Source organism: Triturus cristatus, chromosome 6 (genome assembly GCF_964204655.1).
Source record: "Triturus cristatus chromosome 6, aTriCri1.1, whole genome shotgun sequence".
Lineage (NCBI taxonomy): Eukaryota > Metazoa > Chordata > Amphibia > Caudata > Salamandridae > Triturus > Triturus cristatus.
The window spans coordinates 771,500,442-771,525,084 of NC_140589.1; the positions used below are offsets into that span (position 1 = coordinate 771,500,442).

The 24,643-nt window shown below is 45.8% G+C and overlaps 1 protein-coding gene across 1 annotated transcript in view; it reads left to right on the forward strand.

Annotated features, from left to right (window-relative positions):
- The window catches only part of ZUP1 (zinc finger containing ubiquitin peptidase 1), a 138,821-nt gene that overhangs the window by 92,558 nt on the left and 21,620 nt on the right, over positions 1-24,643 (forward strand). Inside the window, exon 7 of the mRNA XM_085611312.1 lies at positions 21,160-21,308. Within this exon, the coding sequence (XP_085467438.1) occupies positions 21,160-21,308 (149 nt within the window). The remainder of the gene's footprint in view (positions 1-21,159; positions 21,309-24,643) is intronic.

The following is a 24,643-nucleotide window of genomic DNA, read 5'->3' on the forward strand; positions in this document are numbered from 1 at the left end:
TTTTGCTGCTGATTTTCGAGCCATTTGATGAATGTGCATGAAACTTTGCACAATAAAAGTGTATCCACTTTGGCTCCTACATGGAAAGTTTAGGACCAATCGTTCTAACGGGGACTAGAAAGGGGAGGGGGTACACTGTCCTAAAAGTGAAAATGTGCTCTTGAATACAGAAAAAAACTGAATCATACCACACTTGGCTGTTTTTCTATTTTTAGTTCATGGCACTCTGTCACTGGCAAACCTTTGACTCTAATGTCTTGCTTTACTGAAACACATAACAACTGGGCTTTGCCAGAACAAATGCATAAACATTACTGCCTTTCACACTCTGCTATCACAAAGACACCATTGTTTCTCTAGCTGCTCCGTATTCTAGGGGCTCATTGTCATTGCTGCTTGTCTATTGTGGAATTTTTTAGTACTACTGGTTTCTCACTTTCCCATGGATGGCAAGATTTTCAGAATAAAATATAATCTTTAGCATAGCTATTAGGCATCATATCTCTGAAAAATGTTTTCAAAACTACTATTGGACTACTGTAATGCCTTCTACTTAAATGTGAATCAGTACTCTTTAAATAAGCTCCACATTATCCAAAATGCTGCAGCTCAACTTGTCCTAGGTCTGCCAAAACACCTCTCTGCCAGGGAGAGCTTGAGAACTCTCCATTGGTTACTAGTGAGGAAGCCGATCTCCTTCGAAGCCCTGTGTATGGTTCCTAAGGCTCTACATCAGCAAGGCTCCTGTTATCTTAGGTCCACTCTCAACTGGCGTGTTCCCACTAGATCCCTTAGATTGGCAGGACAGCGTAAGGTTATGATTGCCAGGTCCCAGAAAGTTAGATAGGGGAAAGTGTCTTAACAGTGGTGGCTGCTTGGTTGTGGAATTCCCTCCCGGAATATATTAGGAGTCTTAACTCGCTGCTTATTTTTCGTAGGCATGTGAAAACATTGCTTTTAGTTATTGGAAAGTTGTTTCTGTGTTATTGTTTTACTCTGATTAGGCCCTCCCCCCCTCCTTACTGTGCCTCTACTGTTTCAGCGCTCTAATGCCTCCAGGAATTATGCGCTTTTTATAAATGCAAAACAAAAGTGAAATTCACTGATGAATAAAAGTAACCCAAGCAATATCCATTAGACTTTTTTATGCAGAGTAAGAAAATAGGCAGCCTGTGGTAACTAGCTCATAAAATGTGTTGGTTGTTTGAAACAATTTATTAATGTGTGCAACACAGGATTCTAGTCCCCTCTATTAGGCCACAACGTTTGTTACAGAGGCCACGCACCTTTGCAGAATTCTTTGTTTCATGGCACCCCCCTTTTGAGACCCCCCCCCCCCCCGAACATCCCCCCCTCCTTGAACTCCCCCCGACCTTTTACATCTCACTTAAAGCACTGGTACCACGGTGGTCCCCTGGCCATCCTGGAACAATGTCAACTCACCATCACGTCCTCTCACTGCACCGCCAGGGAATGTCTCTTGTGGCCTTGTTGCCCCACCCATAGGTTTGTCCTCATTGGTTTCTGCACTACACGCTGTCTATGGCCCACAAGGCTACCTGGTATTGGTACCCGCACCGGCCCCTAACATCGACTTGGACCCACATGCTATCTCTATAGCTCGCACTTGCTCGGCGCCGATTGAGTTCCTATCCTTTGCCTAAGGGCCGGATGCTACATTCAATAGCAGGCTGATAAAGTGGGGGTGGACATTAATATCCCATGAGGGGGCCCTTGAGGCCTTGCCACCCACCCAGACCATCCCTTAGCAGTTGCCCGCTCCTCCCACCCTTTGGGACCCATGTGCTGATCTGCATCTCCTGCCTGTTTTGGAACCACCCTAAGTTTGGTCGATGCGCCTCCGCAACCCCTCTACCCACTAGCTGAAGCAAACACTTGGGGGGGCAGGATCCGAGTGCGTTGTCCGGGCTCCGACCAAAGACCTTCCCACATCCGCTCTTTCTAGACCTATGCCATCCATAGTCCCGTAAATGTAGGGTCTGGTCATTCATGAAGGGAAGCCCCCTGTCTTGCCTGGCGCCCCGCTATACCTCCGCTATAGGAATTTATGGAACAATTCTTTTTATTAAGGTTTAGACAAGTCATAACACAGCTTATGCCTACAACCACCGGCCGGCAGCTTGTTGTAAAATTGAAGGAGAAACCCTTGTGAAAAGCCACCAGCTCTGTCTGTGCTGTACTCATGTGTATCACTAGAATTAGTAGCAGAAAAACAATCAAAACAAAACACCCCGCCCTGTTTAGTAGCAGAAAATCAATCAAAAGAAAACACCCCGCCCTGACCCATCCCCCACCCTCTCCCTGAACATTCTCCGCACCGCTAGATACTCCTGACCTGTGTCTCTGTTCCCCGAACCTGGTTTATCGCTACAGGAATTTAAAACATCCTATTGGGAGACTTCTCATTCCCTTGCCACACGTCTTGCGAGGGAGGCCTGGAACAGACCCCTGGCTACACCACCTTGACTCAATCACACAATATGCTCTTACAATATTTAAACTCTTCCGCTCCGGCACCGATCCAGGTACTTCATGCTGTACTGTCATGACTCGAGGCAGAGCCGCAAAATACAATCCCAGCATCTAAACCAGAGACAACCTGGTTACCTTGCTGTAGCATCCTCTGCAAATATGGATTCCTCCGGTGTCCCCCCCCAGGAACTAGCTCTGAAGATGCTCTTATAGTACCTATCAATGTGGCCTACGTGGACAAGGTCTTGCTTGAAATAAGGTCTGAAATAAGCTCTCTGAAATCAGATGTCAAGACTTGCATACACAAGCTCAAATGTGAGTTACTGAAAAGTTATGGGCATAGACGACCTGGAGCGTACTGTTGATGCATGATCGTAGGAGCAGGAAACACTGTGGTACAGAGTCTCAGCTCTGGAGGAACTGTAATTGAAACAGGAAGACTTGGAGAATAGGTACATGAGGAACAATATTTGCATTAGGGGCCTTCCCACGAGGGGCAGAGAGCACAGACATAATGGCCTTCACTGCAGACCTCCAATACGTGATCTGGGGCGAAGATGATGCCTCCCTTCTGACACTAGATGAAGCAAATCGGGTGACACCAGTTCTGGGTTACCCGGATGCTACCCCGGACATCCTGGAGCCAGAGTGCATTTCACCAAAAAAGGAGATCTCCCCCAGGCTTAAAGGAGAAAGGTGGACACAGTTTTTCGGGGACACATGGTCTAATTATTCTAGTACATCGTGCCAATCACATTGTGGAGACGCAGGGGCTTCAAGCCCAACACGGACAATCTAAGAGACCTTAACATCAGATATCGATGGGGCCACCCCTTTGCTGTCATCTTCACCCCTTGGTGGGCAGGCGCAGAGCCCTTTGCTCCTTGAGAGAGGCCAAACAATTCCTGGGCTTGGTAACTGACTCGGAGGGGAACAATCTGCACACATCTTTCTCTCCCAACCAGGCACCTCTGGAACCGCAGTGGCTGCAATGCAGGCCTCACGCTCCCACAAACACAAGAGGGACCAGGCCTCCCAAGAGGTCTAACAGGATATCATTTAGCACATTTGCAATCTGGAGAGAGGTCCCTCACCCAGCCCCTCGACCTCTGGATCTGTCTAGACCAAAGTTCCAATCGATCCTTGCCTGGCGTCCCCAGTTGGGTGCCCTCCCCAGACTTGCTCTGCCATATGTCTGCAGCCATGAAGGAGTTCAAGACCAGACACTCACTGTTGCCATTTGAGACTCGGTCTGCACCCCCAGGACTTCTCACTGGGCCTTCTGTGCTATCCTTGGCAGCGTGGACCCAGAGGAGAACGAACTAACCGGACACCCCATTGTTGCTACTGCCCATTCTGAGCTGATTGCTGCAGGCAGCAGGACCGGGAGTCGTTGAGATTCCACTCATCTTCACGACCCCCCTGGATTCAATCCGTAGTAGAGTGGCTTCTCTTGAATGGCCTCCCGTCGAGAGTATAGGTCGTTCTAGGACTTGAATGGAGCAGTTCAGTCCTGTTGGCCACCGAGTGTTTTTCAGTCTAGCTTTCTTTTTATGTCGTTGAGTGCATTGGGGATACTCTCCTTACAACACCTGCCCTCCTATGCCAACTCTTCATCCTTATACCACAGGGCACTTGGCAAACGTTTGCTTCCTGTCCCTCATCCTTTTGACCACAATAGACACCCACCACTGTCTTCAACAATGTTATTGGGCCTGACATCTTCCTGCTCCCATGGCCCCTGGGTTAGTCTGCATTCCTCTCTCTGACACCTCTTGAGTCCTTTGAAGACCCATAAAACTTCTCTGTTCGAGGCATATGAGCTGCAGATTGTACACTTAGCATAGATCGCCATCTGGTGTTGGGCCCGGATGTTTGCAGTTTGTTTTTCTTCTTGGACAGTCTTTGGAAGTCACGAGTTTGGTGACTCCTCCTTCGGTCCGTACTGCGCATGGGCTTCGGCTCCATCCTCAGATTGTTTTTTTCCGCCATCGGGCTCGGATGTGATACTTCGTGCTCCGGCTTCGAACTTCTACGGTTCCAGCCTCGACGGAAAATCCTCGATTCTTCGAGTTCCTTCATCATCTTCATCTCTCGAAGCGGCACTTTCTCCATCCCGTTCATCGACACCGGCCTTCGGGCCCTCCGCGACTCCGGTCCCGGCCGATGGAAAGGACTCCGTTCAAAAAGTGCCCAAAATGTGGGTCTAAATTTCCCCACACCGACCTCCATCAGGTGTGTAACCTTTGCCTCTCTCCGGAACACGAGGCTAGAGACTGCCCCGCCTGCAAGTCTTTTCGATCGAAGAAGACCATCCGAGATCGAAGAGCTCGACGCACCATGGCGCACTCATCCTCCGCAGCTCCACCGGACATCTTCGGAGACGACGCCGAAGCTTCGGGGCAAACACACACCGAGCAGGAGGAAGACGTCGTCAGCGCTTCCGAGGCCGACGACTCCGACGTGGAGGACATTACACCAGCGCAGCGGGCCGTGAGTAATATGCCCCCTCCTACCCCCACACCGAAAACCAAAGAGACTCAGGTTACTCCCTCGCCTGCCGGCCTGGGCAAAACCAAAACCAAAACTTCGATCACCCCACCTTCGGGCCCGGTGTCGAAGCTCCCAAAGTCTCATGGCAGCTCGGGATCGAGCCAGCCGACACCCGGTGCCGAAAAACAGCATCCGGCACCGAAGACTGCAAAATCCAGCTCGACTCCGAAACCACCGGTGCCGAAGCCTGGACACTCGGTGCCGACCAAACACAAACACAAATCTGTCGGCACCGATGCTCCGGCGCCGAAACATCATTCGACGCCGAAACACCCGGAGACCTCAAAAAAGCATGGCGCACACAGACCATCGAAACCCCCGGTTCCGAAATCACCGGTGCCGACAGACGACTCGACACCATTGGCTCTGTTTACACCAGACCCTTTACAAAAGACTTTGTCCAAAGATCCTAAAACTGGGCTTTTGACTTTAACTACCAAGAAAAGACGCCTTGATGCTCCGGCTCCTCCTCCTCCACCCAAAAGGAAGGACTCTGCTACTTCTCCCCTCAGAGTGCCCTCCCCACTACCGCCTCCCCTACCCCCTCCACCTCCTCCACCACCTCCACCTCACAGGTCTCCGCCACCTGTACCTCACTACGATCCGACCCCATCCCCAGATCCGGATGATGGGGATCCGGACAATTACCCGGCGGACGCCCCAATGGATCCCACTCCACCAGGGACCCCAGATCCATGGGAGGATTACAATAACCCTGATATACCCAATGTACCTCAGGACGACTTATACCCATCAAGACCGTCTCCTCCAGAGGACTCCTTAGGGTTTCACCATTTAGTGCAGAGAGCAGCACACTACCATGGGGTGGACATGCACAGTGAACCAGTAGAAGATGACTTCCTACTGGATACATTTGATATACAAGACAAATCCACTTCCATTTTACCCATGCTTAAGGGTGTCACCAAGCACGCTACAGAGGTGTTCAAAGACCCTGTCAGAGCCAGAGTACTGAACCCTAGAATAGAGAAAAAGTATAAGGCGGCACCCACAGACCCTGCTTACATCAAGGGCCCTGCTCCCCTAGATTCCCTAGTTGTCTCCACAGCTAGAAAGCGGGCTAACTCCCAATCCTCAGGAGATGCCCCACCGCCAGACAAAGAATCTAAACTTCTGGACGCGTCTGGTAAACGCACCGCCTCCCAAGCTGCAAACATGTGGCGCATTGCAAACACACAAGCACTGCTTGCGCGATATGATAGAGCACACTATGACGAACTAGAGGCTCTTATGCAGCACCTTCCAGAAAAATACAAGCACAAGGCTCATGACCTGATACAGGAGGGTAAACTAATTACAAACACCTCCATTAAGTGTGCCCTCGATGCAGCCGACACTGCTTCTAGGGCCATAAATACCAGTGTCCTGCTTCGTCGCCACGCCTGGCTCAGGATCTCAGGTTTCAAGCCTGAAGTCCAGGCATCCATACTCAATCACCCCTTTGACCAGGAAACACTCTTTGGGCCAAAGGTAGACGAAGCGCTCGAAAAGATGAAGAAAGACACAGACACAGCAAAGTCTATGGGGGCACTCCAAACACAAGCCTCCAAACGTTCCTTTCGACGCTCGTCCTTTCGTGGCACAGGCAGAGGCTCCTCCACCGATAACGCCTCTACCTCCTACAAGTCCCCTCCTCAAAATACCTTTTCAAAGGGCAATCAGAGAGGTGGTTACAGGGGTAACAACAATAAGGGCAGGGGCAAAACCAACAACACCCGTTCTGCCACCCCCCCCGCACAATGACTCACCTCCGCTCCCCCCAGACCATTCCACTCCGGTCGGGGGCAGACTACAAAACTTTATCCACGTATGGGAGTCCATAACATCGGACAAATGGGTAACCCAAATCATTCGGTCAGGGTACTGTCTCGAACTAACATCTACCCCACCCAATATCCCACCAAGGCACCGTCCAATGTCTCAAGAACATTCCACACTGCTCAAACAAGAGGTACTCTCACTCCTACAAAAACACGCTATAGAGCAGGTCCCCGTCAATCAACAAAATCTAGGGGTCTACTCCCTATATTTCTTAATACCAAAGAAAGACGGGACCCTCAGACCCATTCTCGACCTCCGGCCTCTAAATGCCTACATACACTCAGACCATTTTCACATGGTCACCCTACAGCAAGTCCTCCCACTCCTCTGCCAGGGAGACTTTCTCACAACCTTGGATCTGAAAGACGCATACTTTCACATTCCAATACACCCCTCTCACAGGAAATACCTCAGGTTCGTGGTGGACGGGCAACATTACCAATTCACGGTTCTCCCCTTCGGGGTCACCACCGCACCGCGGGTGTTTACCAAATGCCTAGCAGTAGTAGCAGCACACCTCAGACGTCAACACATTCACGTCTTCCCTTACCTGGACGACTGGCTCATAAAAGCCGCGTCCTACGACCAATGTGTGCAGCATACAAACAGCACCATCCAACTGCTCCACCAGCTAGGCTTCACGGTGAACTACCAAAAGTCCCACCTCATACCATCTCACACAAAGCAATATCTCGGGGCCACTATAGACACCTCCAAGGGTATTGCCTATCCAAACTCAGCCAGAATCACAAGCATTCAAGCCTTACGCAAAACATTCCTTCCTCAACACTCTCTTCCAGCAAGAGTGTTTATGAAGCTCATAGGAATGATGGCGTCTTGCATCTTCATAGTGCCCCATGCAAGACTCCACATGCGTCCACTTCAAGAGTGCCTAGCACAACAGTGGAACCAGGCCCAGGGTCAGCTGACGGATCTGGTGTTGGTGGACGGCCGCACACATCACTCTCTGCAGTGGTGGAACACCACAAACCTTTCCAAAGGGCGGCCGTTCCTGGACCCGGTTCCTCAGGTGATTCTAACAGCGGACGCATCGCTCTCCGGCTGGGGAGCGCACCTCCTACACCTCACCATGCAAGGTCTATGGACGCCACAGCAAAAATCGCTCCACATCAACCACCTGGAGCTCTTGGCGATCTTTCTAGCCCTAAAATCTTTCCAAAAACAGATTTCGGGCAAAGCAGTCCTCATTCGCACAGACAATATGACTGCGATGTATTATATACAAAAACAGGGGGGGACACACTCTCCCCAGCTCTCCCGCTTAGCCCAGAGCATATGGAGATGGGCAATTCCCCAAAACATCTTTCTCCTGGCACAGCACGTTCCAGGCGTACAAAACACCATGGCAGATCTGCTCAGCAGACAAACACAACAACTACACGAATGGGAACTGCATCCACAAGTTCTTCACCCATTCTTCCAACAGTGGGGGCATCCTCAGATAGACCTCTTCGCCACCCACGAAAACAAAAAATGCCCAAGCTTCGCCGCCAGATACCCACACCCATTGTCCAAGGGCAATGCGATATGGATGAACTGGTCAGGCAGATTTGCATACGCCTTTCCACCTCTCCCACTAATTCCATTAGTGGTCAGGAAGCTACAACAGCACTCCCTCACACTCATTCTGGTAGCTCCGACGTGGGCCAGGCAGCCGTGGTACACCACGCTACTACAACTGTCAGTGGTACCACATCAAAAATTGCATCTATCCCCAGGCCTCCTAACCCAGAACCATGGAGAAATCAGGCACCCGGACCCAGCTCAGCTCAACCTGGCGATCTGGCTCCTGAAATCCTAGAATTCGGATACCTTAACCTTCCCCCTGATTGCATGAACATCATCATGGAAGCCAGACGCCCTACCACTAGAGCATGCTATGCCGCAAAGTGGAAAAGATTCGTAATTTACTGCCGTAACAATACAATCAACCCTCTAGATGCATCCATACAGCACATAATATGCTATCTGCTCCATCTTTACAGGTGTAACCTGGCATATTCATCCATACGCCTACACCTAGCAGCGATCGCTGCCTATCTACAAAACAGGCAGCATTTATCACTCTTCAGAGTGCCCGCTATTAAAGCCTTCATGGAAGGCCTTAAACGAGTAATTCCTCCCAGGGCACCACCTTCCCCTGTATGGAATCTAAATTTGGTTCTTACACGTCTAATGGGTCCGCCCTTCGAACCAATGCACAAATGTGAGCTACAGTTTCTCACCTGGAAAACAGCTTTCCTTGTAGCTATCACTTCCCTTAGAAGGGTTGGTGAAATACAGGCGTTCACCATACAGGAACCCTACATACAAATGCATCACAGCAAGGTCATACTTCGCACAAATCCGAAGTTTCTGCCCAAAGTCATTTCCCCCTTCCACCTCAATCAATCAGTGGAATTACCTGTCTTCTTTTCGCAACCCCAATCTGTTGCAGAAAGGGCCTTACACACACTCGATGTAAAAAGGGCGTTACTATACTACATACAAAGAACGCAACCCTTCAGGAAGACTAAACAATTGTTTGTTTCCTTCTCTCCACCACATAAAGGCAACCCCATTTCAAAATCAGGGATAGCTAGGTGGATTGTAAAATGCATACAAATTTGCTATCAAAAGGCAAAGAGAACATTATCTGTTCCCCCTAAAGCCCACTCTACAAGAAAGTTAGGGGCTTCTATGGCTTTTCTAGGGAATATACCCTTAGATGACATCTGCAAGGCAGCCACATGGTCTACACCGCACACCTTCACAAAACACTACTGTGTAGATGTGCATTCCAAGCAGCAAGCTAGGGTGGGCCAGGCTGTACTAAAGACACTTTTTCAAACAGCTGCAACGGATACCGGTGGTCGCCGCTAGGGTTGGGTACTGCTATATAATCTATGCTAAGTGTACAATCTGCAGCTCATATGCCTCGAACGGAATATGCTACTTACCAGTATGCATCTGTTCTTGGCATGTAGAGCTGCAGAGTTGTACACGCCCACCCGCCTCCCCGGCTACCTGTATCCGTTCCAGTACATCTTATTTAGATACAACACATGGGTTTCTCACTGTTATTACTACGCTCCATCATTTCCCTGTTGGCGAAAAACAATCTGAGGATGGAGCCGAAGCCCATGCGCAGTACGGACCGAAGGAGGAGTCACCAAACTCGTGACTTCCAAAGACTGTCCAAGAAGAAAAACAAACTGCAAACATCCGGGCCCAACACCAGATGGCGATCTATGCTAAGTGTACAGCTCTGCAGCTCTACATGCCAAGAACAGATGCATACTGGTAAGTAGCATATTCCTTCCCGTGGCTGGCAGCCTACAGGTTAAGCTCCTCTCACTCAATACACGAGGACTCAACGCACCTAACAAAAGGCACCAGGTGTGACGCTACCTCCTTATGCAGGACCCCGATACTGTATATTCCTGCAAGAAACTACCCTCATGTTCCACCCAAAATATCCTATTCGCTATTGGGCACACGTCAAAAATAGCTGGAGCCGCTATCGTGTCAAAGGCATCCTTTTGCTCGAAGATACTAAAACTTGTGTGGGATAATAACGGCCGCTTCCTGAAACTCACCGTGCAACAGGGAGCCCAACCCTTACTCTTCTGAACATTTAGGCTTCTAATCAATCCCAAGGTGCAAACCCTAGAACCACCCTACAAGATCATGTGACACATGTCAGCGGGGACCTCATGGTGGGGGAGGGGGGGGGGGGGACTTCAATCTAGTGTGGGATCCTAAAATGGATCATAGTGCCGCTTCCTTGGGTGCGATGTCTACTGCCCTTAAACGTGATCACACGAACCGGGGACTGGTGGACACCTGGAGATATAGTATCCCTGAGCTTGGAGATAACTCCTTCTATTCATACATTCACTTCTCATACTCGTGTATTGATTACCTCTTACTCACTCCCACACTGCTACGGGACATAGATTCTGCTTGCCTCTCACATATTTCCATCTCCGACCACGCCCACCTAAAGGTCACCCTAGCTAAAGCTGGATCCAGTGCTCAATTTGTAAAATTAAGTGCCAGGGCTCTGACCAGGAGGCCACTGCAGATTGCACCACCCATCACCCTTGTCATTGCTGCCAAAACAACTACTAACCATTTCGCATGTAAATGAAACAGTTCAGATTATTTCAAGTCCCCAAAGCTAAAGAAATGGCTGGGGAGGTAGGTGTTAGCAATTTTTTAATGTATATTGTATTCCTAAACAACCGTTGTTCTGCTCATCTCTAAATTAGATGAGCAGCGCCATCATGTGGTAGACTGTTTCAAGTATGGTGTTGACAATTAGGTGCCGGTGCTGAGCACCAGAAAGCACCGGCTCAAACTAAGCAATGGCTGGATCTACTGCGCCCGCTCACGCTGTCAGGACCCCAAGATTACAGATAGGTTTAATTGCGCATCGAAGATTAAAAGTTTGTACACCCCGAGCAATGGAAGGTACATGGGTGGAGCTGACTCGGAAATGGCGCCAGAAAAGGCCACCAGAACCGAGTAGCTGTTAGCGTTCTAGTGTTTGGCAGAGAACGCGCTGGAATCCTAGGTGAGGCTCGTGCTGCTTAGGAACTGCGCACTTCACCAAGAATTCTAGAGAGTCAGGTGCGCATTTCAGAGCGCGCTGACAAAAAGTGTTTCAGGTTTCGTTTGAAGGCTTTTCAGAATCTAAACTGAAGGGCTTTCGGAAGTCAGTAGATACAAGTTTGAAATCCGAGTTCAATGAAGTAAAGTGACTTTTGAGGAGAACAGCAAATCTTAGTTTGTGAAGATTTCGCACCAAGTCGTCGGGGAGAGGAAGCCGCGTCAACAGGAGCATCTGAAGGAAGAAAAAGAAAAACGAAGCTAAGTTAACAAATGTATATATTTCCTTTTTAATTGCAGACGAAGAATATAGTTAAGGAAATAAAAGCACACACAGAAAAGAAATAGAAGAGAAGCTGAGTTCTGAAATTGGCATGGTAAGGAAATAAGGCAATAGGGGTTAAGAGATAAGAGAGGTTAAGGACTAAAAGCTTATGATAACAATAACTCTTGTCTACAGGTTATCTCTTCAGCAAAAGAAGTCTGCTGGACGGACTCCTGAAGGAAGCCACAGAACAGTCTCTTCTCTCTTTTGTTATTTTATCCACTTTCCCCCTTTTCCCTAGATAGCCACTCTAGAGACTTGTCACACTAAGCTCTGGATTGCTGTCGGGGTGGATTTGGGAACTAGCATCTCTGTTCCTGTGTAAGTTGAGTACCGTAATTAGAGTCTGACAGAGTGAAGTGCCCACGTTGCATTTTACACCCGAACAGAGATGGCTGAGGGAATAGACGTACAAGGTTTAGGAACAATATTAGATACCATACAAAAAGAGTTAAGTGCAGTCCGAGAGGAAAACCAGAGCCTCAGATTAGAAGTAGTAAATTCTAGAAAAGAAACCGCAGAATTGGCGCAAAGGCTTAGACAACCTTTTGGTTCAGAGTCGGACGCTCAAGCTTCATTGACAGAAGGGACTGATAGGATGACAACTCAGGTGATTCACTCCCTCTCACCTGTCATTCCATTAGCGGCACCCAAGCGTTTTAGTGGGGATCCGCAGAGGGCTCAAATATTCATTACGCAGTGCTCATTACACTTCATGTGCCGCCCTTCCATATTTCCAGATGCTCAGTCTCGAGTGGCCTTTGTGTTGTCATACTTAAGTGGGGATGCAGCATCCTGGTCTTTGCCTCTGATTTCAAAGGACGATCCCATATTGCGGAGTTATGAGAACTTCAAAGAAGAGTTCCTTCGAATATTTGACAGAAGGCGGATATCCCAAGCCGTAGACAACGAGCTACTCGACCTGAAACAGGGGAACCGCGATGTGGTCTCTTATTTGGCTCAATTCAATAAACTAGTGGTGGAAACCAACTGGCTTGAGAGTAAGAGAGCAGCGCTGTTTTATCGAGGTTTAAGAGATGAGCTAAGGATGCATTGGCCGGAATACCCAATAGACCCACAGAAATCTCAGTGTTGGTGGATTTAGTGCTGGAAATCGATTTCCGTCATGGGGATAGAAAAGGTGAAAAAAGGAAAGATTTCAAGTCAGTGATTCCACGACTTGATCGAGTAAGGTCGGAAGGAGGACGAAGCAATGAAGGTCAGCAGGGCATCGAACCAATGCAGATTGGTACAATACGGGGTCCTCTTTCCAAAGAAGAGAAGGAAAAGAGAAGAACCAACAACCTATGCATGTACTGGGGATCGGGAGGTCATTTTGTACGTGCGTGTCCAAAGAAACCCAAGGGAAGTTTCAAGCCGAAGGAAAACTAAAGGCACCATCTGTTGGAGGAGTTGAACAGGTGGATGCGATTTTCGATCAGACTCCAAAAGAACATAGGGTGGCCAATACTCTACAGTCTGCAGCGCCACATCTAACTTTATCAATGGAAATCAGGTTTCGACACGTGACGCTGAGGGAAGTCTCAGTGATGATCGACTCAGGAGCCACCGGAAACTTTTGCGATCTAAAGTTTGCGAGCAAGGTGGGAATCGAAGCCATCAAAAAGTTAAAAGCTGAGCCCGTTAGGGCTGTGGATGGAACCAATCTGTCCTCAGGTCCAATAATCAGTCACACAGAATTAATTCATCTGATCTCGAATGACGGACATGAGGAGAAGATCCAGTTTAACTTGATCGATGCCCCACAATTCCAGTTGATCCTTGGGCTTCCCTGGCTTACTGAACATAATCCAACAATCAACTGGAGTACCAGAGCCATTAAGATGGAATCAGATTATTGTTTGGGAAATTGTTTCAGAGGCCAGCTGCAGGAGCAAGAGGTGAATCCTGCACATTCATTGTGTCAGACGGGAGGATCAATTTGTGTAATCTATGTACAAGACATACCAGAGGAATATCGAGATTTTGAAGACGTATTCAATGAAGTGGAGGCAGAACAATTACCACCCCACAGGCCTTATGATTGTAAAATTGAGCTAGAACCCGGTTCAAATCTACCTTGCAGCCGTGTGTATGCCCTTACGGAAAAAGAACACCTTCACCTAAAAGAGTATTTGGATAAGTATCTAGCAAACGGCTTCATTCGTCCCTCGCAGTCCCCAGTCTCCTCGCCCCTATTTTTTGTGCCAAAGAAAGAAGGAGATTTGAGGACTTGCATCGACTACAGAGCCATCAATAAGATTACAAAAAAGAACCGTTATCCATTGCCGCTAATATCTGTTTTGCTAGATCAAGTGAAAGGAGCAACAATTTACACGAAGTTGGATCTGAGGGGAGCGTATCATCTGGTGAGAATGAAGGAGGGCGATGAGTGGAAGACAGCTTTCAGAACGAGGTTCGGCCTATTTGAATATCAGGTTATGCCCTATGGGCTATGTAACGCTCCCGCAGCCTTTCAACACTTCATTAACGATGTATTGAAGGAATTCATCGACCAGTGTGCACTGGTGTACATCGATGACATCCTTATCTACTCTGAGAACAAGGAAGAACATCAGGATCAGGTTAGAAGGGTCTTACAGAAGCTGAGAGAAAACAGACTGTTTGTAAAGCTAGAGAAGTGTGCTTTCAGTGTCTCTCAGGTTGAATTTTTGGGCTTTGTAATTTCACCAACGGGCATTCTTATGGACCGCAAGAAGATCGAAGCGGTGATAAATTGGAAGTCCCCCGAGACTGTCAAAGAAGTACAAAGCTTTATTGGTTTTGCCAATTTTTACCGGAGATTTATTGGAGTATTTTCACATAAGATTTTACCACTCACCCGTCTATTGAAAAAAGGAGTCAAATTTGAATGGACAACTGAAGCTGAAGAAGCCTTCCGATCCCTAAAGGGAAGTTTTACGTCCGCCCCAATCCTACAACATGCAGATCCGACTGAACCATTTTATGTGGAGACCGATGCCTCTGATCAGGCGGTGGGAGGAATTTTGTCCCAACGAAGCAAGCAAGCGGGGCAGCTGCATCCAGTCGCCTATAGGTCAAGAAAATTAACTCCGGCAGAAATAAACTATACCATCACAGAGAAGGAGCTATTGGCCATAAAAGACGCATTCAAAGATTGGAGACATCATTTAATGGGGGCACAGCATCAAGTCACAGTATATACAGACCATAGAAATTTAAAATTTCTAAAAACAGCCAGAACCTTAACACCAAGACAATTGCGATGGTCGCTGTACTTTGCTGATTACGATTTCGTCATTACTTATCGACCAGGAGCCCAGAACGGAAAAGCAGATGCCTTGTCTAGGATAGACACAGAAAATCAAAAGACACCTCTAGGAAATCAATCCATTATCCCAAGTGAGAAGATTATTGGAGCAATCACTTCAGTTGATCTTGAACAGGGTATCTCTGACGCAATGGATGAAAAGACCTTGAAAGAGTGGGCGAAGAAGGAAGGAAGAGAGGTTCGTAATCAGTTGCCCTACTTCCAAGGAGCTCTGTATATTCCCACTAAAGACTTGCAGCAACAGATTATCAAGTAATGCCATGATGCAAAGTTGGCAGGACATAAGGGAGAGACAAAGACCAGAGAACTGATCCAGCGACACTACTGGTGGCCTGAAATGTCGAAGAGTATTGAGCAATATGTTAAGACTTGTGAGATTTGTGCTCAAGAAAAATCCGAAAGGCAGGCCCCAAAAGGTTTACTTATGCCCTTACCCACTCCACCTTATCCTTGGCACACTGTTACATTAGACCTTATAACTGACTTACCCCTTAGTCAGGGCTACAATACCATCTTAGTAGTAGTAGATTCCCTTTCTAAAATGGCTCATTTTACAGCTTTAAAGGGAGTGCCAACAGCTAAGCAGTTGGCGACTCATTTTAGTGCTCAAATAGTGAAAATACATGGAATCCCTAAAATAGTAATCACAGATAGGGGTCCACAGTTCATTTCCCACTTTTGGAAATCTTTCATGGAAGGGTTGGGTACAGAAGTCCGTTTTTTCACCAGTTACCACCCAGAAACTGACGGTCAAACCGAGAGGGTGAACCAGGAACTTGAACAGTATCTGAGATTGTTTCTTTTGAAACAAGAAGGAAATTGGTCGGACTATTTGTGGGCAGCAGAGTTCGCCCATAATAATGCAAAGAATGTTTCCACTGGGTATTCCCCTTTCTTTATGAATTATGGAAGACATCCCAACTCGACCCTCAGGCAAACCGAGATCTCAGTTCCGGCGGTGGAGGAGATCGTAACATAGTTAGATCAGGTACATAAGAGGGCAATTGAAAATCTTGAACTAGCTAAAGAAAAATATAAGAGTTATGCAGACAGAAAGAGACGAGTAGGCCGCTCATTGGAAATAGGAGACAGGGTTTGGTTAAGTACTAAGAATTTGAGATTGAAAGGTAATCGGAAGTTTCAACCGAGATTTATTGGTCCATATCTGGTAGAGGAGAAAATAAATCCGGTGACTTACCAAGTTCAATTGCCACCAAAGTTGAAAATACATCCAGTTTTCCACATATCCCTGTTGAAGAAGGCTCCAGAAAATCTACGAAAAAACCTGCCTCCAAGGCCTCTTCAGCTAGAGACTGGTACTGAATTTGAAGTCAAGGAAATTCTAGTCTAGACTCCAAAATACAAAAAGGGAAGTTATACTATTTGGTGGACTGGAAGGGTTATGGGCCCGAGGAAAGGTCTTGGGAACGAGAGGAAGATGTCCATGCTCCAAGATTAGTTAAGACCTTTCACCTACGATTACCAACTAAACCCCAGAGGAGAGAACCTACCTTGTTGGAGGGTACTGTCAGGACCCCAAGATTACAGATAGGTTAAATTGCGCATCGAAGATTCAAAGTTTGTACACCCCGAGCAATGGAAGGTACATTGGTGGAGCTGACTCGGAAATGGCGCCAGAAAAGGCCACCAGAACAGAGTAGCTGTGAGCATTCTAGTGTTTGGCAGAGAACGCGCTGGAATCCTAGGTGAGGCTCGCGCTGCTTAGGAACTGCGCACTTCACCAAGAATTCTAGAGAGTCAGGTGCGCATTTCAGAGCGCGCTGACAAAAAGTGTTTAAGGTTTCGTTCGAAGGCTTTTCAGAATCTAAACTGAAGGGCTTTCGGAAGTCAGTAGATACAAGTTTGAAATCCGAGTTCAATGAAGTAAAGTGACTTTTGAGGAGAACAGCAAATCTTAGTTTGTGAAGATTTCGCACCGAGTCGTCAGGGAGAGGAAGCAGCGTCAACAGGAGCATCTGAAGGAAGAAAAAGAAAAACGAAGCTAAGTTAACGAATGTATATTTGTCACGTCAGAGAACTGAAGTAAATTACTGATATCAATAGAGTCCTAGAACTTACTGTGAGGAAAGTGGCTTTACTGTAATTCTTCACAGAGGTAACGAGTAGTAACGGCAAGTCCTGAAAAATCGAAGAGAGAATTGCAATACAGGTTAGAACGCTTGAGCAACTACAAATAATTAGAATAAGATAAAACCATACTTACCACAGAAATAAGTCGTCGAACAGTAGCTAAGTACAGAGAGTAAAATACCACCACGAAAAGAAGAGAAAGCATTAAATACACAGATGAATAATTACCAATAGGAAAAGACCTCAAACTCAGTAAGTAGAATACCAAATTAAAATAGATAACACCCAGTTAAAAAGAAAGCAGAAGTTCTTAACAGATAAATGTAAATGTATTGCAGGTGTGCAAAAAGAAAAAGAAACTGTGAATTAAGGCAGATACCACGGAAGATAAAACCTAGGAGAGTGAAAAGAAAAATAGGAAAGTAAGTGAGAAGCACAGAGAGAAAGATTTATATGAGGCAGATAAACCTTAGGTTCTAGCTATTTCCTTTTTAATTGCAGACGAAGAATATAGTTAAGGAAATAAAAGCACACACAGAAAAGAAATAGAAGAGAAGCTGAGTTCTGAAATTGGCATGGTAAGGAAATAAGGCAATGGGGGTTAAGAGATAAGAGAGGTTAAGGACTAAAAGTTTATGATAACAATAACTCTTGTCTACAGGTTATCTCTTCAGCAAAAGAAGTCTGCTGGACGGACTCCTGAAGGAAGCCGCAGAACAGTCTCTTCTCTCTTTTGTTATTTTATCCACTTTCCCCCTTCCCCCTAGATAGCCACTCTAGAGACTTGTCACACAAGCTCTGGATTGCTGTCGGGGTGGATTTGGGAACTAGCATCTCTGTTCCTGTGTAAGTTGAGTACCGTAATTAGAGTCTGACACACGCCCAGTGGCGGCTCCCGCTACATCTGCTCAGGAATCCTGTTGATGTTGCTGAAATTCAGAAGAGATGGGTGCGTACTTCGAAACCAACACCAACACCCATTCCGAGATCTCTGGATGCATCCTTTGGGATGGCTTCAAAGCCACAATACGTGAGACCATTTCCTCTATTGCCATCACCCGCACACGGGAAGCCAGACTGGTCAAAACAGGTCTCACAGCGGACATTAAGGCCCTGGAACACCTTAACCCCTCTGCTCCATCTAGATGCACCAAAATGCAGTTGGCTACACCTAGGGGTCAGGTAAGGGCTCTTCAGACGAATAAGGCTGAGCCATCATTACTGACCTTAAAGCAGAAATACTATGAAGGGAGGCTGAAACGTGGACCACATTGAGGATGGCTGAGGTCAAATAAAGTCTCATAAAGATCCACCACTGTTTTAAAAATTTGACCTGGACATCTTGCATTAAAAGCACTACATGTGGTAGGAGTTCCTGAGTGAAGTTAGCCAAAAAGATGATTTTGCTACAATGTGAAGCTTTTCATCTTCTCCAAGTCTTTGTCACACACCTACATGGTATACCATTTGAACAAGCAGCTTTCCAACTCCCTATCTTGTTTAGATGTATCATAAAATCAACCAGTAATGCTCCTAGAGATGTTAATCTTCCCACTACAAAGGAAAATTCATGAAAACAAAATCCTGACTATTATACAATTAAAAGCCTTTTAAATGTGACATGCCTCCAGGTTTAATTCTATTTTGGCTCTAATTAACCTCTACATGACACTTTTTGAGTATGATGATCCTTGGCAATAATATTTCCATGTCTCAGTACGCTGAAGATGTTCAGCTGGACCTCAAAGCCTCCAATCCATCCAAGTTAACAATCCAAAAAAAACTTATAGAGAAACTAATCAATTGGGTGTCTTCTTTCTAAAACTGCAGCTAAACAAGGCTTTATTCTTTCTTCTGTGTTCCAGAGATTATCCCCTCCACCTGTTCTGAAAAGAGTTGACACCCTATATCTGCTAGTACCATTCACCATATCTCTGGGTTTGTTACATCAATAGAATGGCGAAAACTATGTCCATTCTATGGAGGTAATGCTTTCCTAGCTGGCTTTCCCATATCCCTAATCACATTTCTCAGAGCTACCCTACCAGTGATCATGTTCTCAGTCTCAAAAGCAGAAAAATCTGATGACACCACTGCTGCTGAAATAATTCCACTGCCTACCACTGGAGGCACAAATGACCTTCAAAGAGCCTTCTTAACCCACAAGGCTCAGCTCACGGATTCCATCATAACCTAAGGGCAAGTTGCAAACCTCTGAAAATGGAAAACAATTTGGGGTAAATGGAACGCATTTAGGGGAGGTATTTGTACCCCACTGACTGTAAATCCAGTTTCAGAAGATGATGATCAATAAAAATAAAAAATTGTTTGTTTTACGATAAACCTTATGATGTAAATCAGATGTGCGATGTACCTATGTTTCAATATTCTCTGACGGAAACTGCTATCTCATGGATGTGTCATGTTGTACATGTTATTATTGCAAGTCCAACCTTTAATAATACTGTTTAAGTAAAAGTTGCAAACCTCTGGAAGAGAAGAGACAAAACCTATCTTCTTCTACAGATTCATAAAGCAAAGAAGAGCAGGATTGCCAATCAGGCTTTTTGTGCCCCCAACTATTGAACTAGGTTCTTGAAATCGGGCAGGAACAATCCACTTTCTTGCTCTTTGGAAACTGCTAACCCCCAGTCACCTACTGACCGTTTATAGTACTCTGCTGCCTTTTGGCTAGGCTCACACTGAAAACACCTCATAGGTACATGCATTAAAGTTAACCCCAATCTCCTCCCGTTAATGAACCTTAGGGCCAAGGAGTTCCAGTTGCATCTACCAGACTAAAGACTGCCTCCCTCCACTCATCCCTTCTCCCTCTGTCCATCTTCCCTTAAGTCGAGAGCTGAATACCTCGCGCTGCAGTAGCTGATGTCTTCTCACTACGTTAAATTCTAATGGTAAATAGCCCTTACAACGAATCCGTCACCCCGCATGCAATTACAACACGGTCGTTTCAACGACCGCATTGTAACAGCGCATACCAGTCGTAACCATGACTTGCGGAGGGGGGAGAAGCTGTTGGATTCAAAATCCAACACCTTGCCTACTGTACGCAAAGACTGGGGTTGGAATAGTAAATTATACTATTCCAACATACAACACCCCCCTCTGCAAGTTGTTGTTACGACTTGCGGGGTAATGGTATGCTTGTTACAACGCGCTCGTTGGAGCGACCGCGTTGTAATTGCATGCGGAGTGAAGGAATGTGGAATAAGGAAGCATATTCGATTTGAATGTACCTATGTCCTGTTATATATACATAAGGCATTCTGCTACCCTGGTAGGTAAGACCACACTATAAAATACCAGAATAAATAATATATTAAAAATAAAGAACGTGGTAACACAATCACTTTTCTCAGGATGGTTGGTTTTAGAGCGTGTAGCTAGCTTGTGGGGTCATTCGTAGCAGAAATATGAAACTGCGTTTGTCACCAATTTTGCCCCAATTGCAAAAAACTACAGACAGCCAGGGTTGGCAGCCATTACTTCCACCACAAGTATGTACTTTTGTACAGGCCAGGCATAATAAGAGGACCTTGGCTAGGCTCTGACCCCCGAGCTGAGGTCGTTAAAGCTTCAAAATGGAGCCAAATGTTTCTGGAATAAAAGTGACATAGGTGCAATAGCAACATTACTAAATAGCCTTTCCTTTGACACGCATACTTTTGAATTCGATTAGATTGAGGAGGAATGGCAGATGCTAAGCAAAATGGAAAGGATTGTAGGTGAAATGATTAGTAACAGCAAGCGTCCGACAGTGTCAAAAGAACAAGGCAAACAGCCCGCTGCAGAAAAAGTCGCAATTTTGGAGAAAGATTGCCTTTCATGCGTAAATGGTAAATCTGTGTTTCTGCAATTTATATTCTTGATATTCTTGATTATTTTCATAGACCATTTTGTTCTGTAGGTGCCGCATTGTTGACTTTCACAAGCCCACTGGTCCTGGCGGTACACATTCTCTCTTATTCCAGTGGGTGTTGAATTACTTCGCTTCTGATGGAGACCGTCAAAGGGTGGTCTGTACATCTAAGTCTCCAATTTACCTTCAGCACCAAGGTATGATTCAAAACAATTGTCTTTTAATTGAAAAGAAAATGAATGGTACTCTTGTAAAGTTGTAACCTTTTGTGTCACTTAGGTATTTCCTCACCTAGTTCAAAGAAAACTGTTAAGTTATTTACCTTAATTTAGTTTTCTTGGCAAAGTGAATGTTCTTAATTTGCGTGAATTTTAGTAAGAAATTCTGCCTAAAAACACTCATTTTAAGCTACACTACACCATATGACCATTTTGTTACTAAAAAGCTCTGAAAATCAGGTACAGTGTTTGGTACAAATAAACTCTCGTTTCTTGCCCCCTACACTCAAAAGTTCTTATTCAACCAGTTTTTTTAACATGTCCTCTCTGTAGAAATGTATATAATCCTTGTTATGTTAGCAATATATTCGACTTTCCATTATCTACAGTGCAATATTAGCAAAGCAGTAAGTCTAGCTTATGTGAGATCTGTTGGCTTTATCAGTGTTGTTTAGCCATGTTGTACAGAAGCATGGTTGAAAGTAATAATAAACAGTGCTATGATGAGGCCAGCGTTGACCATGTCATAGCGATGTTTTTATTTGTATTTACTTTCAACCATACTGTTTACAACATGGCTAAACAAGCATTGGCAATGCCAATTGGTGTGGCTTTAAAGGAATGTTGTAGGGCAGTGGTTCACAAACTTTTTTGACCTGTGGCTCCCTTGACCTAATTGGCAGTTGGCCGTGGCTCCCCACCATTTCTTTACTGGTAGGTGGGTTAAGTGAGAAACGATACACAAGATTAATAGCCAAATATGTTTCCATGACTTAGCTCCAGAAGTTTCTGGCGTTATGTGAATGTACAAGTCACAGTGTGTTGTCATTACATATATTTAAGTAAGGACATTTTATAACTTGTATCCACACCAGCACACCTAATATAAATGTTACATAGTACTATTTCATAAAAGTGCTCCTCTATTTTTTGTGTATACCTAAATCTAGTGTTTGCTTACATATGCCTGGCTAAAGAACAGGTTTCAGGTCGGCAGTCGATGGGTACGTTTTCCTTATTTGTTTGTTTGTTGGGTGAAGAATTATGTCTTCAATGTGGAGTCCTTCCTCTTGTTCCGTGGTTGTGACTGTTAGTGACTTTACTTTCAATTGGGATTAAGGCAGCATATTGAACCACAAAGCAAAGAGAGAGGAAAGGGTTTCTCAGCCTTCCAACTCGAAGTCATTTTCTGTGGTGTATTTGAAGTTAGTGCCGTGAGTCCAGTAGTTTAATTTTACTAATAGCGATGGGTGTGCTGGGTTAGAAAGTTCAGAGAAAAAGGTATGACAGAGAGAGGCTTAGTCCTGGATACATAAATACTGACAAGATCGTGTAAAATCTACTTCTATTCTAGTTAGTAAAAAAACTGAGGTTGGGCAGAAGATCGGCATGGCATCCATTAATAATAGTAGTATCACCAGCATTTATATTACGGCAGTACACTAAAAAGGTGGGCTCCACGGAGCTCATTAAAAAAGAAATCCTAATTAAGGCCTTTGGTTTTATGCCGGGGCTTTAACATTCTAGATAGGTAATTTATGCTGAAAAACAAAACGGCGGGAAAACGCGCTGACTGGAGTTAGCATGCACGACTCATCCTTATGCCGCAGTTTCTATCCTCAAGAATCATAACCAATTAAAATCTCTCTGTGCCGTGTGATAGTTACCATGCCGCTGCTAAGGACGGCTGTAAACCCCTTTTCTGATCGATAACACCCTGTCTGTTAGTCTTTTATTCATGATTATAGGGTTCTCGCGTCGATCAGGGTCAGTGGTCAGGGTCACACCAAATATGTCCCAACCGCCTCATGCGCCGTGACCCGAGCTATAGGGAGCAGCTCCAAGGACACATCATTGATTGTTGAACAAATGCAGCCAGCCAGTCTACTCACTGCTCAACCACACTGAAATCCCTCCTATGCCAGTTCAACAAACCAACACTCCCAGCCCTAGTCTTACTTACCGGCTATTTTGGTAGCTTCTGAAGAGGGTCCCACGAGGCACGGCAGAACCCGGCGGGCAGCAATAACGCTCAACGCCACGGTCAGAGCTGCATATGCCAGTAATGCGGAGGCTACGTCTTTGAAAGTACGTACGTACGCACGTAATGCGGCAGTGCGCTCTTGGGCCAAACCATGTTCCTGGATTCTGCAGGTGGCATTTTTAACTCCCCCGTATGTTGCACCGTATGTTGCTCTGCGGCTGGAATAAACTCCATGCAGCATTCAGGCCTGGCTGGACGCTATCTTTCCCAAATCGTGCGCGGCACCCCTGGCTACTCATAACGGCGCACAGTTTGGGAACCACGGTTGTTGGGTAATGTGTAGCATTACAAGTAAATGAAGTGGTGATGGATTTGTATTTGTGTGGAAGTAAAGACCTGTAGAATAGTATTGGGGTAGTTTAAAAATTATGTGACAGTTACACGGTCAAGCCAGAGCTAAAGATCCATGTAGGTTAATGACTGCCCTCCTCCTATCTGTGTTGCTGCCAGAGAAGAACTCCATAAATTACCTAGTTATTTAAGACACTTTAATAGATTTACACTGTCATTGGTGTGCCTCTGAATGTTCAAGTCTGGCAGCTGGGTAAATAAAGTGATCACAGTTGTGTGAAGGGCAAGCACTTTTTTTGTGGACACACACATCTGCCCAATCAAAACTAGTAATCCTGGCTCCCAACATGTGGGTGGAGCAAAAGCCACTCCCAAGTGATACTTACATAATTGTCTCGTGACAGCTGCGCTGTTAAGCCAGACCACAAAAATACACTGACAAAGCCGAAAGATCTTTGTCAATGTTTTTTTTTGTTGTTTTTTTTTATCAGCTTGAGAGAAAGCATGTGCTATTGTGTCCAGAGCCGCTGACTTGTGAACTAAGGAATCTGGTTCAAATCCGGGCATCTGCTCAACATCCTGTGATCCTTGGCACATCAGTTAATATCCCTGTGCCTAATAAATGAATGTGACCTTGTGTGTTTCATGTAAATAAACGTGAATTCTTGTCATACTGCACCTGGTGGGAACAGGGTGTAACTAAAAAACAGTGACTATGGATTCCTCAGGAGATTGTCTGGCTGACCGTTTAAATTGCTTTATTTAAATTCTCACTGCTTCCATTGTACCTACTCGAGAGAATCTAGGCAATAAGTCTTACAATAATAAATATTGCCCTATATTCTGGGAAGCCCGGTTATAGACAGTCGGGTGGAGCCAATATTTGTTGTCCTTTACATATTTATCTAAATCATTTGGGAAAGTAGTAGTGTCCAATTGGCTTTGCATCCGCTGCATCTTCTTAGCGCTACTGCAGAAT